The sequence below is a fragment of the Girardinichthys multiradiatus genome, chromosome 6 (assembly GCF_021462225.1).
Source record: "Girardinichthys multiradiatus isolate DD_20200921_A chromosome 6, DD_fGirMul_XY1, whole genome shotgun sequence".
NCBI classification, from domain to species: Eukaryota; Metazoa; Chordata; class Actinopteri; order Cyprinodontiformes; family Goodeidae; genus Girardinichthys; species Girardinichthys multiradiatus.
In genome coordinates this window covers 46,800,697-46,817,474 of record NC_061799.1, presented here as the reverse complement: position 1 = coordinate 46,817,474, position 16,778 = coordinate 46,800,697, and the positions used below count along the sequence as shown (strand labels likewise).

Sequence of the window (16,778 nt, the reverse complement as noted above, 5' to 3'; positions counted from 1 at the left end):
AAAGGTCCTTAAAATAGATGATAATGATACATATTAGATTCAAAAGAGATCTCTTGTTCAGATTGGCCGAGAATGAGTTTTCTCTGAGGCCTTCAGACGTTTTTTCCTGCCTTTTAGGACGGGTGGGTTTGTCGACTGGTGTGACCTAAGCCGACCTGAAGGTCCCCTTCATCGATACGTAGTTTGTGAGTTTGACTGACATGGATGTTTCCATGGGTGAGTTGATGAGATGTGTTCCTGAACGAGACTTTTGGGAAGAGCTACAGAGTAGCCGGATTTGGTCTAATTAGAATCAGAATCAGAATCAGAATCAGAAAAGCTTTATTGCCAAGTACGTTTTTGGACATACAAGGAATTTGTTTTGGCGTAGTCGGTGCAATACAATACAAATGAAACAGTATAAACATATCTACAATATCATATAAATATATATGCACAGTTTTAAGTGAGTGAGAGTAAAAGTAGAGCAGTATAAGATGCAAGAGCAATACAACAGTGCAGGTGATCATTGTGCAAGTAAAGCAGTGCAAGTAATTAGTGAAAAGGTTTAGTTTAGCATAGTCTAACACAGTTAAAATAATGTGCGCATAGGAACTTTAAATAGGATCTTAATTACTTAGTTGAACCCAAAATTTCAGACCTAAACAAGAACAATCATTTAGAGTTGCTTATTAATTTTGTACACAAAGTAATTTCACTACCTTTCATAATTGTTCACATGTTTTTCCTTGTATTCACTTATAAACATCACTTATACTCATAGATAATTTCCAATATGAATATAAGACCTCTCTCAGCTGTTAATTAGATTGAAAACCTAATTAAAGGGGATATATGTGGATGCATAAAGCTTTGTTTATTAGATCAAAAGTGTTATTATTGTTTTTACCTTTATAAGATGAATTCTGTGAAGAATTGTTCACTCTGAATAAACATGCAAGCTGTCTGGAAACAGATTAAATTAGGGAAAAGTTCTTGGTGAGAGGAAAGACTAATGGGCTTGTTATTGCAGTTCAGCCAGGAAATCTTGTGATACGTCGACCCATGACAGGTCAGCATGACATCAATTCAGCAGTCCAGTTTAGCTCAGGAATGAGGAGAAACCAAAATCATAAGAATGTTATTGTAAACTATCATGTAGGCCAATCTGATGTTGTCCAGATGTCTGGCTGGAGTGTATTCCCGGAAAAGTAGAGAAAGCAATGTTGTGGATGCCAAAACGTTTTACTTAAATGAGTATGATGATTTCTATTGGTCAAGAGGACCCCAATACACACCAATGCTTTGTATCTGTATAAAAATCCGCCCTTTAAGGACTGAAGGGAGGGAGACTTCTGGAATTTTTGATGATGTTTTGTGCGCCTTGAAGAATAAAAGTTCCCACCGTGAAGACTGCTTGAGAGAGATTTTCTGAGTTCTGTGTTAATTATTTTAGCTCAGTGATAAGACTGCCTTCTCCTACAAAAGCTTCTCCAAAGACACCACTGGTAGGAAATGGACAATATTATTTAAAGTACATAATTCATATTTAATTCGAAAAACTAAAACTGTACTGAAATTTGCTGATTGTTTGTGGTTGGATACATATTAGTGTGCACGCTTTGCAACATAGTTTGTTTACCTATTTCATTCACAGTTAAGTTAAAAGTCAATTATTAAAAGCATTAATTAAGAAACTAGTTAAATATGAAAAGTCATAATGAACATTATTGTTTCTGATATTTAATATTTATCTCATCTGTTTGTAGGTTATCAACCTACTTATGTCCTACGAATGTTGCACTGCTGTTGAAATCCATCTAAAAAGAAAGGATGAATAAACAAATGTGACTGAGTTGAGTTGTTCCTGCGTCTCTTTGAGGAAGCCTTTTCAAGTTTGGGAAAATGCTGAAGTGACTTCAGATGGAAAAAAAAAATTGACAATCAGTATCTTTGCTGGATTACAAAGCTTTTAATAAAATAAATATATTTATCAGTTTCTTCTGTCAGTAACAGCAGCAGATTCACAGGAACAGAGGTTAGAAGAGGCCCAGACACTTTGGGTCTCTTCATAATGAAGCTCCTCAAGTCATTTTAGACCCAACACATTCCCAGATGTTCCCTGCAGGTTGTTCTAGAGCAGGAAGAGTAAAGAACCCTTCAGGCTGTGGGATCATTAGTATCAATTATTGCAGCAGGTGGATCAGTGGAGTTAAGACCTTATCAGCCACAATGGACAGACTGATGGTGAGATATAACCAGACTCCTAAATACATGGAGGTTTATCTCCAGCATAGTTGCTGGTGGGACCAGTGGGTATCCTAACTCTGATCATCCTAACTGGAGGATCCACTGGTTTCCACTGACTTCTCCCACTTTGAACTGTTGTAGAGGCACCAAGTGAAGGTGCTGCTGCCTCACAGAGTGGATTAAAGTTTGGTTCCAGCAGCTGCACCTCATGATCCTGCAGCCTGATTCATGAGGCCCTCTAGTGGAGGTTGTAGAATATTGTCCTGTTTTCACTCTGCAGGTTCTTGTTCAGAGTTCTGGTGTTTCCTGTCACTGTGGGCTGCAGAGCACAGTAGTACACAGCAGAGTCCGACAGATGGAGATCCTGGATCTTCAGATGAAATGATTTCTTGTTACTGTTGAGGTCGGCGTCAAATCTGCTAATGTTGAAATCTGGAGATTTATATTTGGATGATGACAGCTGTTTCAGCATGTACTTTGGAGAACTGTTTCCTTCTTGCTTGTACCAGAACAATGTAGGTGCTGTATAGCTGGTTTCATAAGTACATCCCAGAATCCGTGTTTCTCCTTCAGCAGCAACAACATCTCCTTCTGGCTGCTTCACTGTGTCTCCTTTACACTCTGGAGAAGAACAGAACATGCAGAGGAAGAGATGAATCAATGAAGATGATTGATTAAAGGAGAACAATCAGCAGCTTTAAAGACTTCTATTACATGTAGAATAGATGTCATTTTCACTGATCATTGTCACTTTGAACCATATCAGGTGTTTCTACAAGGTAACAAATGGCAGCAGAAATGATCTGCTCTGATCTTCTGTAGAAGGAACATTAAAAGCTCTTCATGTAGAGCTCAGTAATGTGTTCAAGTGTTTGAAGAGGAAACATGTTGAGCTTTCTATCTTACCAAAGAAAAGAGCAGCAAGAATAATCCACAGCCAATGTTCCATCTGTCCAACAAGGTTTAAATCAGCAGGAGAAACTAGCTGATGTTCAACATTCAGTCTGACAATTGTTCTCTTCACAGCACCACTTATTATTGACACAATGCTGGAGCACAGAGCACAGGTAGAGCACCGCCTACTGGATCATGTCGCCCTCTAGTGGAGCTAGAAGGTGCTTTCTGGTTATTGCAGATCAAACTGAGGTTCATACCTTGCAGTCCCAGCTTGGTTGTTGGTATTAAAACCCCTGCTTGGTACAAATCATAGAAAGAAGGTTTCCAGTCTGCATGTTCAGCAGGAAGTGTTGAAGTTTCTGTGATTTAGTCCAAATAAATTCTCAGTCCAGCTGTTTGATGCTGGTTTGACAGAACAATGAATGATTTCATGGCTTCATTCCTTGTTTTTCTGTCTGTTTAGATGAAAACCACCAGAAGATGTTAAGATTCCTCCTGAGAGACACATTTTATACAGATTAATGTTTTATTTTTGTTTAGTTTAGAAATCTAGAAACATGATCCATTATTAGTCCAAAGTTGTAATCTTAAGGAGTTTGGTCCGCATTGCCGGCACTAAGTCGGACCTGTTCCCGGTGCATGTTGGACTCCAGCAGGGCTGCCCTTTGTCACCGGTCCTGTTCATAACTTTTATGGACAGGATTTCTAGGCGCAGCCAAGGGCCGGAGGGGGTCTGGTTTGGGGACCAGTGGATCTCGTCTCTTCTTTTTGCGGATGACGTGGTCCTGCTGGCTCCCTCTAGCCAAGACCTACAGCATGCACTGGGGCGGTTCACAGCCGAGTGTGAAGCGGCTGGGATGAAGATCAGCTCCTCCAAGTCCGAGGCCATGGTACTCGACCGGAAAGGGTGGCTTGCCCTCTTCAGGTTGGAGGGGAGTTCCTGCCTCAAGTGGAGGAGTTTAAGTATCTTGGGATCTTGTTCAGGAGTGAGGGAAGTTTGGAGCAGGAGATCGACAGACGGATCAGTGCGGCTGCCACAGTAATGGGGGCGCTGTGCCGGTCCATTGTGGTGAAAAGAGAGCTGAGCCAAAAGTGAAGCTCTCGATTTACTGGTCGGTCTACGTTCCTACCCTCACCTATGGTCATGAACTTTGGGTCATGACCGAAAGAACGAGATCCTGGATACAAGCGGCTGAAATGAGCTTCCTCCGTAGGGTGGCCGGGCTCTCCCTTAGAGATAGGGTGAGGAGCTCGGAGTAGAACCGCTGCTCCTCCACATCGAGAGGAGCCAGTTGAGGTGGCTCGGGCATCTATACCGGATGCCTCCTGGATGCCTTCCTCGGGAGGTGTTCCAGGCACGTCCCACCGGGAGGAGGCCCAGGACACGCTGGAGGGACTATGTCTCTCGGTTGGTCTGGGAACAGCTTGGGCTCCCCCCGTTGGAGCTGGAGGAGGTGTCTGGGGAGAGGGACGTCTGGGCGTCTCTGCTGAGTCTGCTGCCCCCGCGACCCGGTCCCGGATAAAGCGGAAGACGACGAGTACGAGATGAGTTTTAATCTTGATATTTAATGTGTCAAACTTTGAATGTGATCCTGTCCTGGATTTAGTGCAATGATGACATGTTTGAAAGAGTTTAATATGAAAACAACTCTGTGATGAGACAGTTTATTCTTGGAAAACTTGGAATCTCTCCCATTCCTTGAGGAAACATTTTATTTACAGGACATTTATTCAGTTTATACTCTGTAATGTGAACCTTGAGAGGGACCTCTGGCAAACTGAGCCACTGAGCAGAACCCAAATATTTCTCAGGCTGCAGGAAGCTGAGCTGGGAACTGTCAGCAAAGGACCTTGGTTCTATCTCCTTCTCTAAAAGACAGAATAATTGTTCCTGTAACTTTTATTGACCTTTGTTGTTTTTATTGTGAGGTTTTCCACAGTGGAGTCCCACTAAGGACCTTTATAACAGACACAGAGCTGGTAACTCTTCCTGCTGCCATAGTGTTGACCGGGGTCTCCTTCAGACAGCAGCTGAGTGGGAGAGAGGCTCCCATCATGAAATTATATCCAGAACTTTAAAAAAATAAATCTATAATTAATGGTTCTGTAACAGTAATTAAACTTTGTAATTTATATACACTCACTGCTAAGACCAGAGAAAAATATAACTGTATAGATCCTTTTAAGAGGACATTGTGAACTTCTGTGATCTTGTGAGAAGACAGAAGATGAGAGACCACAGCACTCAGGATTAAAAACTTGTTCTTTTTTTCCATGATTCCTGTCTAGGCATTTCACACCACCATGACACCTCCACGCTAGACTCACTGCCACCCCAGGGCACCACCCAAATGCTCAGTCCACTCAGGAACAGCACCGCCCTGGTGCCAGCATCCCCACACTCCTCAGCCCCCAATGCAGAGGTGGCAAAGCCCATACCTTCTACGCCACTAAGTGAGTAATCCATTATTGGAGTCCAAGCAGATTCAAATTTCTTCTGCTGGTTTTTCTTACAATCAAACATTCACTCTATAGAAAGAATATCTTGTTACAAACTCTTCAAATAAATTACATTAAACTTTGTTTAGTCTTCCAGTTCCTCCGTGTCGTTTATTTTGCAATGCTTATATCCACAAGTGGATTTAGGGTTTTCTAAACTTTGTAGCCTTCCTCATGGATTATATACTGTACAATGCAGAAAAAATTCTGGCGAGCGAAAAAATCTTCATTTTTTTTACTTGTGCCATCCTCATTATCTCTGAAGCAATTGCTGCTACTGTGATATTTACACTTCAGAATGAATCTCCAGTATTACATTTAATTTGACACCAAGCTTATTTAAATACTCTACATGCTCATCCAGGAGGAGTGAATGCTGCGAGTCACTGACTGGATGCAATCTGCTGGGTTTCCTTAGATAGAAAAACTTTTTATCCAATTTGAATAAATAACTGAATCTGACTGAACTGTTCAATGGTTACGATTAATTGGAATGTATGAACCTGACTGTTGTGAAGAACCTTGAGACGACGTGTGTTGTGAATTGGTGCTATATAAATAAATTGAATTGAATTGAATTGAATAGAGTTTGTAATTGCTGAGAAAATCTCAATTACATTTGGCCATGTAGTTTTTTGCACAAACTTCACTTGATGGTTTTTGCGACTGCACTTGGGGACACTTTAAAAGTTTTCCCAATTGTTCGGACTGACTGACCTTCATTTCTTAAAGTAATGATGGCCACTCATTTTTCTTTACTTAGCTGCTTTTTTCTTGCCATAATACAAATTCTAACAGTCTATTCAGTAGGACTATCAGCTGTGTACTGTATCCACCTCCTGCACAACACAACTGATGGTCCCAACCCCATTTATAAGGCTTGAAATCCCACTTATTAAACCTGACAGGGCACACCTGTGAAGTGAAACCATTTCAGGTGACTACCTCTTGAAGCTCATCAACAGAATACCAAGAGTGTGTGGAGCAGTAATTAAAGCAAAAGGTGGCTACTTTGAAGAACCTAGAATATAAGACATATTTTCAGTTATTTCACACTTTTTTGTTCAGTATATAATTCCACGTGTTAATTCATAGTTTTGATGCCTTCAGTGTGAAGCTACAATATTCATAGTCATGAAAATAAAGATAACTATTTGAATGAGAAGGTGTGTCCAAACCTTTGGTCTGTACTGTACATAGGCGTTTTTAGTTTTTCCTTGTTCCTTTTGGCACCAAAAGGCACATTTTGGCACAATTCGGCACCATCTGCAAAAGTGGAGATTTCTTGTGTTTTTACTTGAAAATGTAATAAACTACTTTTTACATGTATAAAACAGCCTGTTTTTGATTTTTTCGTTTTTATTACCCACATTTATTTTTTAATAATTTTCAATAGAACACAAAAATGCTATGTTGAATCATACTGGAGCACATTTATTGAACAGGAAGCACCAGTGTAAAAACAAAATTAAAAAATCTTTGCAATAAAATAGGTAACAGCATCGTTAAAAATAAAATAACATCAATTTATTGACAACTAGGAATGAATGTATCTGTTAACAACACCTTTGTTTACCAGGCAGGTGGGGGTGGGTGTGTCGGGGTTAATTAAACATGCAAATATTTCAGTGCTATCTTCCACTGTGTGGCTTACAAATCCATTTATTACGGGACATCATGAAGCACTAATGTAAAAAGAAAATTAATCTTTAAACGTATTTCGCAATAAAACTAAAATTACACACCTTTCAAGAACTGCGTAATCCAGGTCATCATTGATCTTGCCGGGATAAATAAGCTCTTTGTCTTCGGATGAGGAACCCTCTACACAGACTTCAGTACCGCAGTCCATTGACTGCGCCTTGTATCATCCTGCATTACGCACGCCAATAACTCCTGTTTGGATTGGCCAAATTGCACAAATGACCCCTCTTTTTCAAGTTATCTACACGTCTTGCACGTAAATCCCACCAATCAGGAAGCAGAGGCCGAGACGTCCGGTGAATCCATTTTGTAGAGTGCTTTTACTTCCTGCATTTTTCTGATTCAACTGCTTGTAGTTTTAACTGTGTTTGGTGTTTGTAGAAATGGTTTATATCAGCTTTTATCCAAGAGTCTGATGTTTCAGAAGATACCACACATGTATATGTTTAAGTAAGGGAAGTTGGAGCAATAAGCATTGAAAAAAAAGGAACCTGGAGCTTCCCCCCATTTCCAGGGGTGGGTGGGTAGGGCTTAAGAGGTTACCTTTAAAACTTTACCTTTAAAAGGTGTTTTGGGATGTTTTTATGCGAGAAACTTGACCGTACAATGCTATATATGGAACCAGTCCTTTAAAAATGAGCCTGGTTTTTGATTCACTACGGCAGTTTCGGAGACGCAACGGCCGGCAGGCTGCAGTGAGAGTTGAAGCTTGCTCAACCCGCAGAGTACAGCTGGATCTCGGCAGGGTGCAGTGCCATTTTACCGCTAAATGTTTGATGTTTGTAGTTTGTAGATGTGAGATATAAGAATTTGTGATTGATAATTACGGGTAGCTGAATATAAAAACTACTTATTCGATGTACATGTTTATGGAAATAGTTAGTTGTATTGTATGAAATAAATATGCTACTTCCAGATAGTTGAGACAGACAGTGTCCTTCAAAATAAGTGTCATAGCGCGACGGCATTCAGGGACATTAGATTATCATCCAGCGCCTCTCTAGTGGCAGAGAAAGTATTACAAGGTCTAATACTTAGAAAAATAAGCCTCTGGGCTTCCATAAAATGGACCTGATTCAAATCAATTCAAAACAACTTTATTAATCCCAAAGGTAAATTAAATGTTGTTGTAGCTCATATTATGAAGGTTTCTTCAAAGAGACGTTGTAGATGCTGATGGCTGTGGGCAGGAAGGATCTCCTGTAGCGCTCCGTCTTACAGCAGATCTAAAGAAGCCTCTGACTGAAGACACTCTGTTGTTGTAGAACAGTCTCATGAAGAGGATGCTCAGGGTTCTCCATCATGTTCTTCATTTTATGAAGAATCCGTCTTTCCACAATGATCTCCAGAGGTTCCAGAGGAGTCCCCAGAACAGAACCAGCCTTTTTTATCAGCTTGTTGAGATTTTTTAAATCCCTGGTTCTGATGCTGCTTCCCCAGCAGATGATGGTAGAAGAGATCAGATTATCCACAACAGACTTATAGAAGATATGCAGCATCTTGCTGCAAACACCAAAGGACCTAAGCTTCCTGAAGAAGTACAGTCTGCTCCATTCTTGTAGATGGCTTCACACCGAGGTTTTTATACTCCTCCACCACCTTCACTTCTTCTCTCTGGGTAAATAATATTGACGAAAACTGGGTCCTTTTTAGAGCTTGGAGTTCATCCAACTTGTTTCCCAATGATCTCACATTGCTCATCAGAATCGATGAAGAGATGGTTGGAACTTCCTGCTTCTGTCTCTTCTCTTAGCTCCTGCTCTGCATCCATGGCGCCTCCTTTTCAACTCATCAGGGATTTGGGGTTGTAGTTGAAGTATTATTTGAGCTTTTGAGATATTAATCAGCTGCTCCAAGTTGGAAAAAAAAAAACCTTGTTGCTATGGTGACGCATCATAACAAATGTCCAAAAGTAAAAATGTATCAGCAAAAATCCTTCCAGCTGCAGAGCATCTGATACCGGAGACGATAATCGTCCAAAAAATATTTTATTATCCACCACAAGAGGAAAGAATTAATCAGAATGAAAAGTAACAGAAACTCCAACCTGCTGCCACCTTGGGTGGAGCAATTCTAGGATTAAATAGATGGTGTTTGATGAGGCTAATTCATCAAACACCATCAAGTAACAGAAAGTTTGGCTCAAATGAAGTTTATCATGTTCCAACAACAACTTTATTATTAACATTAGGATAAAACATAATTAAAGTGAAATCCCTGTGTGGTATTTAGCATCACTGTTTATCAGCAACACAGCAAACGTTCAACCATAAAGTTATTGGCACCAACAAATAAAATAAACACTAAAAATGATTACAAATAATCCAGTTTTCATATCTTTGGCAGGGAGTTTCTATTTGTGGAAAATATATTATTTATGTTTTAGTTTAGAATCATTTTTATTTCATAAAGTTTTGTACAACTTTTACATTTTAATGAAAAATGATTTACCATCTTAATACTAATATTTACCGATATTGAGGATCATCTCTTGGAGATCACATCTGACCAGTCATGGTGGACCACCTGGACCAATGTTCTGTCCCAGTCCAGCCCTGCTGTGAGAACCTCTGTTCTGAGATGGTCCACTATGGAAACAGGTTCTGCTGCAGCCCTGGTACTGACTCATTTGTTTCCAACAACTTTTAGAAAATGTATTTGATATTTCCTGATGTTGACTTGGAATATTTTATTGATGCTTTCTTTCTAAAAGCAGGAAAATGTCTTTCCAGTGATGTGGATAAAATAAGGAGATGGAGGCCATCAGCTCACTGATCACAGCTTGGAATCATCAAGTAATTAATCAATGTTGGTAGAATGCTGGAGGCGTCTGTGGCTCAGTGGTAAGAGTTGTCTTGCAATCCATAAGGTTGTGGGTTTGATTCCAGCTTCCTTCTGCCCCTGGGCAAGGCACTTAACCTACCGATCTGCGCATCAGTGTATGAATGTGTGAGCGCTAGTGAGCGTGTCTGAGTGAATGTGGCTCTAGTGTAAAGCGCTTAGAGTGATCAGTATGACTGGAAAGGCGCTATATAAGTTCAGTCCATTTACTATTTAGAAACTGACTTCACTTTGTCACACCGTCCTCACTGATGGAGACAGAAACAGTGAGGATCTAATGTATCATACCTGGCCTCAATAAATGAGAAGTAGACATTTGGGTAATTTTCAGGTTGGATTTGTCTCCTCCTGTGAGGGTTTAGCTGTAACTCTGCTCCTGTGGATCCTCCTCAGTGTTTGATTAGCAGCTGTAACCACAGAGACTCTGATAAAACAGGAATTAGAAGAATCCATCTGATATGAAGCTGAGGAGCCTGAAGGTCAGAATGATGTCTGAACCAGTGAAGGTCAGGATACTCAGATGTTGTCTCATAGCTACAGCTGAGTGAGACAGGTTGTCCTTCTGTCCCTCTGACTTCATCTCTATCAGCAGAGATTGTGTCTCCAGCTGTTAGTCCTGGAAAAGAAATGAAGACATTAGACTAACATTGTCCATGAGGCTGAGAGGAGAAGACAGTGGACAAATGTCCTCTGTACAGAGTTACTCTGTGGACATTCACAACTAAATCAACTGTAGAACTCTGTCAGTTCAGTTTCCAAGATGATGAGAAGCTGATTTTCATTCAGTCAGAGCAAAGAAAGCAGAAAAGTAGTGAAATGCAGTCTGTATCTGTGGTTGATGCAGCAGCTGGAACAAAACTTGAATCCCTGATCTTAATCTCACCTAGAAGGTGAGATAGAAGCAAAAAGAGGTAAAGCAACATGTCTCTGGAGCTCTTAAAGCCACACACAGCAGATGAACAATGTTCTTCCACTGCAGTAGAAGGAGGAAGAAATAATGTCATTGGAGGAGCTGAAGTTCAGTGGGCGGGGCCACTTCAACTCAACCAATCACAGAGTTTTCTGCTTCCACAGCAGCTCTGTCTCTGATCTTTACTGCTTCATGTCTCTGTTGTCTTTGTCATCAGTCCAAAGACTCAACAATCAGTGGTTTAACAGTGTGTGAGGCCCTCTAGTGGATGATGTGGAGTACTGCAGGTTCTTGTACAGAGTTCTGGTGTTTCCTGTCACTGTGGGCCTCACAGCACAGTAGTACACAGCAGAATCTGTCAATGCAGCAGAGGAGATCTTCAGGTCCAAATGTTTCTCTCCTGTCAGTTTAGTGGAGAACCTTGTTGCTGATTTCAGAGATTCTGCTGATCTTGATCTGTTGAGCCCTGAGATGTACAGGATGAACTCTGGAGGTTCTCCTGGATATTGTCGGTACCAGAAGAAATCTTCACCAGCAGCTATATTGTTGGAGTAACCATAGGACAGAGTAACAGAGCTGCCTTCTAGGCTGAACATCTCAGTCTGCGCTGCAGTGAGATGTTGACAGTTTACACCTGAAATAATAAAGAAGTCAGTTAATCAAACAGCAGAGATGAAAGTCAGTTTCTTCTCTCTGAAAAAGTCCAACAAACCTGTTCTGATGAGCAGAACCAGCAGAGTAAATCCAGAGGTTATTAAAGACAGCATGTTGAGCAGAGTTAATGTTTGTGGTTTGAACTGTGTTGAATGTGGAAGTTATAGTTCAGTAACAGCTCAGCTCCTCCCTGAATCTCTCAGCTCCACCTTCTCTGACTTTCAGCAGGTTTCCTTCAACACTGAAATAACTTTTGGACCAACAGTCTGTTCAACAAACTTTGGCAAAGCTGCATTTTAGCTGTAATTAAACAATATTAGGAAAGTTGTCCTCAGTGATTCAGTCACATTTTGGATTCTCCAACATCATCTGATTGTTTTCTACCAGTGATATCATATAAAATATGTCCATCCATCCATCCATCCGTCCATCCATCCATCCATCCATCCACCCACAGCTTACTCTGGGGGATGCTAAGGTGTTACCAGAGCAGAAATGATATTTGGTATTTCCAGCAAGTGACCATGGCCCTCATCCCAGAGGGAGATACCCAGAAACCATCTAAAGGGAGGAGCTCAGGAGGCAACCTGATCAGGAGTCTGATTTATTAATCATTGTGTAGGATCTAAAAGTGTTTCTACGCCCAAAAGCCAAAAATGGTGTATGCCAAAGAAAATGCAGACATATAAAACCATTCACATGCACACCAGCAAGCAATGTCCCCTTTCTAAATCACAGCTGCATCTCAACGTTTGGTACATGGTTCCTCCTCATGTTCTGCTCTCTACACGCCCACATTCAACCATAGATGGTCGATGCAAAGCACCTCATGAATATCAATGTGTATTTAAATGCTGATCAATGGTTACCAATGGCAACCATGGAAAAAGGAGCATAGAGACGCAGCTTCACGCTGAATGTCTCCACAGTGTTTAGATGTTTACAGCAGTCAGTGTTCTTGCCTCACACCTTCTGGGTTTATCTGTGGTCCAGATCACCCTGGAGGTCATCAGTGAGAGGAATGAGATGGTGAGAAAACTTTGATGAGATGTTGAGAGGACTTTGATTGAAGGTGACTTAAAGACCTTTTTGTATCCATGTGAAAAGTCCTGATGTATAGTTCTGGCCCACCAGCACCAGCATAAATAACACCGTGGTTCTGAATGTTTATGATTACATCAATCTATAATTAAAGTTTGATATGGAGAGAAACTAAATGTCTGAAAGGAATCATGATACAGTGTGGCTTCAGTTCCCCACCTCTCCATCTGCGTCGCTAGTTTCCCTCGTCTCCAAAACGAGCGTACCCATGGGTCAGAGGTCACATAAGGGGCCTCACCTTCTCCATCAGGTTGGTTTTTATAGATCAGAACCTTTTTGAGGAAAGTGACGTACGCCTGTTTCTGGCCTGTTAATAAATGAGACCTCTGATGATTTAACCATTCAGCTGATTCCTTTTGATACAAGGAGACAAAACTCTACTCCAAGGTCTTTGCAGATTAAATTCAAATCCATTTTATTTATTAAGCATATTTAATAAATTAATTGTGACGTAAAAGTGCTGTACAGTATTTTTTGATTAAACCGAGACAAATAAAAGTAAAATAGAAAGAAAAACAATACAAGCAGAAATAAAACAAACTACAAAGACTAAATGTACCTTTTGGTATGCAGTTTACATGGTAAAAGATGCTCCACATTCTTTAATATCTGGACATATGTAGTAGGGATGTGACACAATGAGCGGAATCACATGAATTTCATGTGTCAGGCCTTGTTGTCGAGTTCAGGTTTGTTGTGTTGTGTCTCATTCTGTCCACCAGGGTGCGACAGGCAGCTGCAGCCACACAGGTGTTTCTGATCAGGGCAATTACCTGAGGAGCTGCTGAGACCTTGAAGGAGGCGTTGGGAGACCTCGAAGAGGATGGAATACCTTGAGACGGAAAAACAAGTTATATTTTTGACGGATTTGGAAAACTGTTTTTGGAATTAGACTGAATATTGAGAACAGTATCGATTACATTGATACTGAGAGATTATTTATTTTTTGAAGTGGTGGTAAGAGGCATAAACTGGTATGTGAATGGTTCAGAATAGACACACAGGAGGACCATATGGACTTTAATGAATGGATGCCAGTAATTAGAGGGAGAGGACGGGGAAGAGTTAAAGCAGAAGAAGGAAAGATATTAGACAAATGAGTAAAAGAGAGCTGGAAAAAAACAGTTCTGAAGAAGAGAGAGTAGTTAGGAGGAAAATTGGACGGGAAGAATGTGAAATAATATTAAAATTAAGAAATGAAGAAGAAAAAGAGAATCTGAGTCCTATTTCACTATCTAGAGAAATAAAAAAAAAGATGGATGGAAGGAGATGTTGAAATGGTAAATGGACTGAACTTATATAGCGCTTTTCCAGTCATACAGACCGCTCAAAGCGCTTTACACTAGAACCACATTCACCCACCGATTGGTAGGCAACTTGAGGTTAAGTGCCTTGCCTAGGGGCACATCGACATATGGCAAGAGGAAGCTGGAATTGAACCCACAACCTTCTGATTGCAAGACGACGACTCTTTGTCAGGTTTAAACAACCTAAAATACTTATAACATCACAAAAAGAAGAGAAAGACAAAGAATTAGTTATTTTACTCGTTGTGAGGAGAACGGACAGAGATGTGTTTTCATTTACAAATCTCCAACCGCTCTGAAAACCATCTGTCCGTTCCACTCTTTTTATTATCATTCGGGGTCCCTAATTATAAAGAACGTTACTCTCTAAGGATGGGAAAAACATCTGCATCTTAAACAGGTCATAAACACCATTATCTTTTAACAACACAGTCTCATCATCTTAAGATCAGTGTCTTCTGTTCATCACAATCAGCCTTCATCTTTATGACCTCCTCAACTGTGACTTCTTCCTTCTCAGCTCCATTTATGATCTTTGCCTGCAGACAAACTCATCACATCCTTTACTCACACAAACATCATGAAAGGTTATAAAATCAAATAGTCAAGTTAAAGAATAGGAGAAAATATAAGATAAATCTATATTCAATTATTCCAACATTCTTCCTACTGAGCCACAGTCGATATATACTGGTGTCGTGTAAAACCGAAGAAAGGCTTTACAAGTTGAAAACATTTGCAAGAAAACTGTGACAGAGAGGAAGATTATAGGAGAAGATAAAATCATTCGGGGGGTAATTTATGGCATTCCTCTGGAGGAAGATATAGACAAATTTAAAAAAGCATTGTTGGTTCAAAGGTAACAAATCTCAAGAGATTGACAAAAAATGTAAATGGAGAAAGAGTAGAAAGCCTGTCAATTTTAATAGACTTTGAAGAAAAGGTGTTGCCACAAAATGTTAAAATAGGATATCTGAGTTTTTCTGTGAGGCCTTTCATTCCTCCACCACTAAGATGTTATAAATGTCAGAGATATGGTCATATAGCAGCTGTATGAAAAGGTTAACAAAGATGTCCAAAGTGTGGAGAAGATCACAGAATTGAAGATTGTGGGGAAGAAGTGCAGGAAAAATGTTGCAATTGTGGAGGGAAACATAGAGTTACATTCAGAGGATGTGAGGTAAGGAAGAAAGCAAAAGAAATTCAGCAAATTAAAATAACTAAAAACATAAGTTATGCTGAAGCAGTTAAAAATGTCCAGAATGAAAAATCAAGGGATGAAGGTCAAATTAAGATTCAAGATTATCAACAAAGAAAAGTAGAATCAGAGGAAAATGTTACAATGTCTGTGGAAAAAACTGATATTATTTATAGCTTATGTCATTAACTGCACTGAACAGGCTAAACACAAAACAGAAAAGATTAAAATAATAGTCAGAGGAGCAGAAAAGTTCTTAGGATTTAAAGAAGGATCTTGGGAAAATATTAATAAAATGTTGGAAACAGATGGGAGGCAAAGAAGAACCCCAGCTGATAGAAATATATGATAATATTACAGTGGAATGAAAGAAGTTTAATCGCTAATGAACAGGAATTTAAATGGTATATAGATGGAATAGAAGAAAACCCAGAAATTATATGTATACAGGAGACATGGATAAAACCAAACCTAGATTTTGTGTTTAAAGGTATAATAGTATCAGAAGGGATAGACGAGAAGGATGTGGAATATTTATAAAAGAAGGAATATAATATCAGATATTAGGAAAAGGTAAAGAGTTAATGTTATGGGGAAAATGTAATGATAAAAATGGACAAATTATTAAAGAAATAATTGAACTAAAAATGTGGTATGTATAAATGATGGAAGAGGAACAAGAATGAATGTAAAAACAGGTACAAAGTCTGTGATTGATTTAACATTTATATCAAATTCTAGCTAATAACTGTGAGTGGGACATTGACAAAGATACAACAGTAGGCAGTGATCATTACCCCATTAAAATCATAACAGGAATATTAATAAATAACAGGAATACAGGATTATATAAAAAATGGAGCTTTAATAAGGCTGATTGGGAAAAATTTAAATATTTAAATCAAAAGAAATTGGAAGAAATAGATGAGTCAATTGATATAAATAGTTTAAATATAAATATCTGTAAAACAATCTTACTAGCTGCAGAAGAGTCAATAAAAAAGGAGGAAGACAGAAAGATAAAAAATTGTGCCATGGTAGATAAAAGAATGTAGTGAAGTAATAAAAGTAAGAAATAAAGCATTTAAAACGTTAAAAAGTAACCCAATTTATCAGAATTTCATTGAGTATAAAAGAAAGCAGGCAAAGGTAAGAAAGATAATTAAGAATACAAAAAGAGAATATTAGAGAAACTTTTGTAATACTGTAGGGAGAGAAACAAAAATTAAAAGAATTAAAGGTATTATAAAAGAATATGGATATCTTATATTAAAAATAGATAATACAATTATAACGAAAGATAAAGAAAAAGCTGAAATATTAGCTAAAACATTTAGTAAAATTCATAGTTCAAATAATATTAGTGTTGAGGGAAAGAAAGGTAGGAAATCACAAAGCTTAATGCGAAATAATGCAGATACAAATAATTTAATAAATG

The 16,778-nt window shown here is 39.2% G+C and overlaps 1 long non-coding RNA gene and 1 gene segment (V, D, J or C); both read right to left on the bottom strand.

Annotated features, from left to right (window-relative positions):
- Positions 1-1,744: 1,744 nt before the first annotated feature.
- Positions 1,745-3,328, bottom strand: LOC124869341. The segment is given in 2 exon segments: positions 1,745-2,850; positions 3,136-3,328. Coding segments are annotated over 2 exon segments (426 nt in total).
- Positions 3,329-13,233: 9,905 nt separating this feature from the next.
- LOC124869356 lies at positions 13,234-14,257 on the bottom strand. The gene is made up of 2 exons (XR_007038565.1): positions 14,198-14,257; positions 13,234-13,667 (listed from the first exon to the last, which is right to left on the bottom strand). It is a non-coding gene; the product is annotated as an uncharacterized LOC124869356 (long non-coding RNA).
- Positions 14,258-16,778: the final 2,521 nt, after the last annotated feature.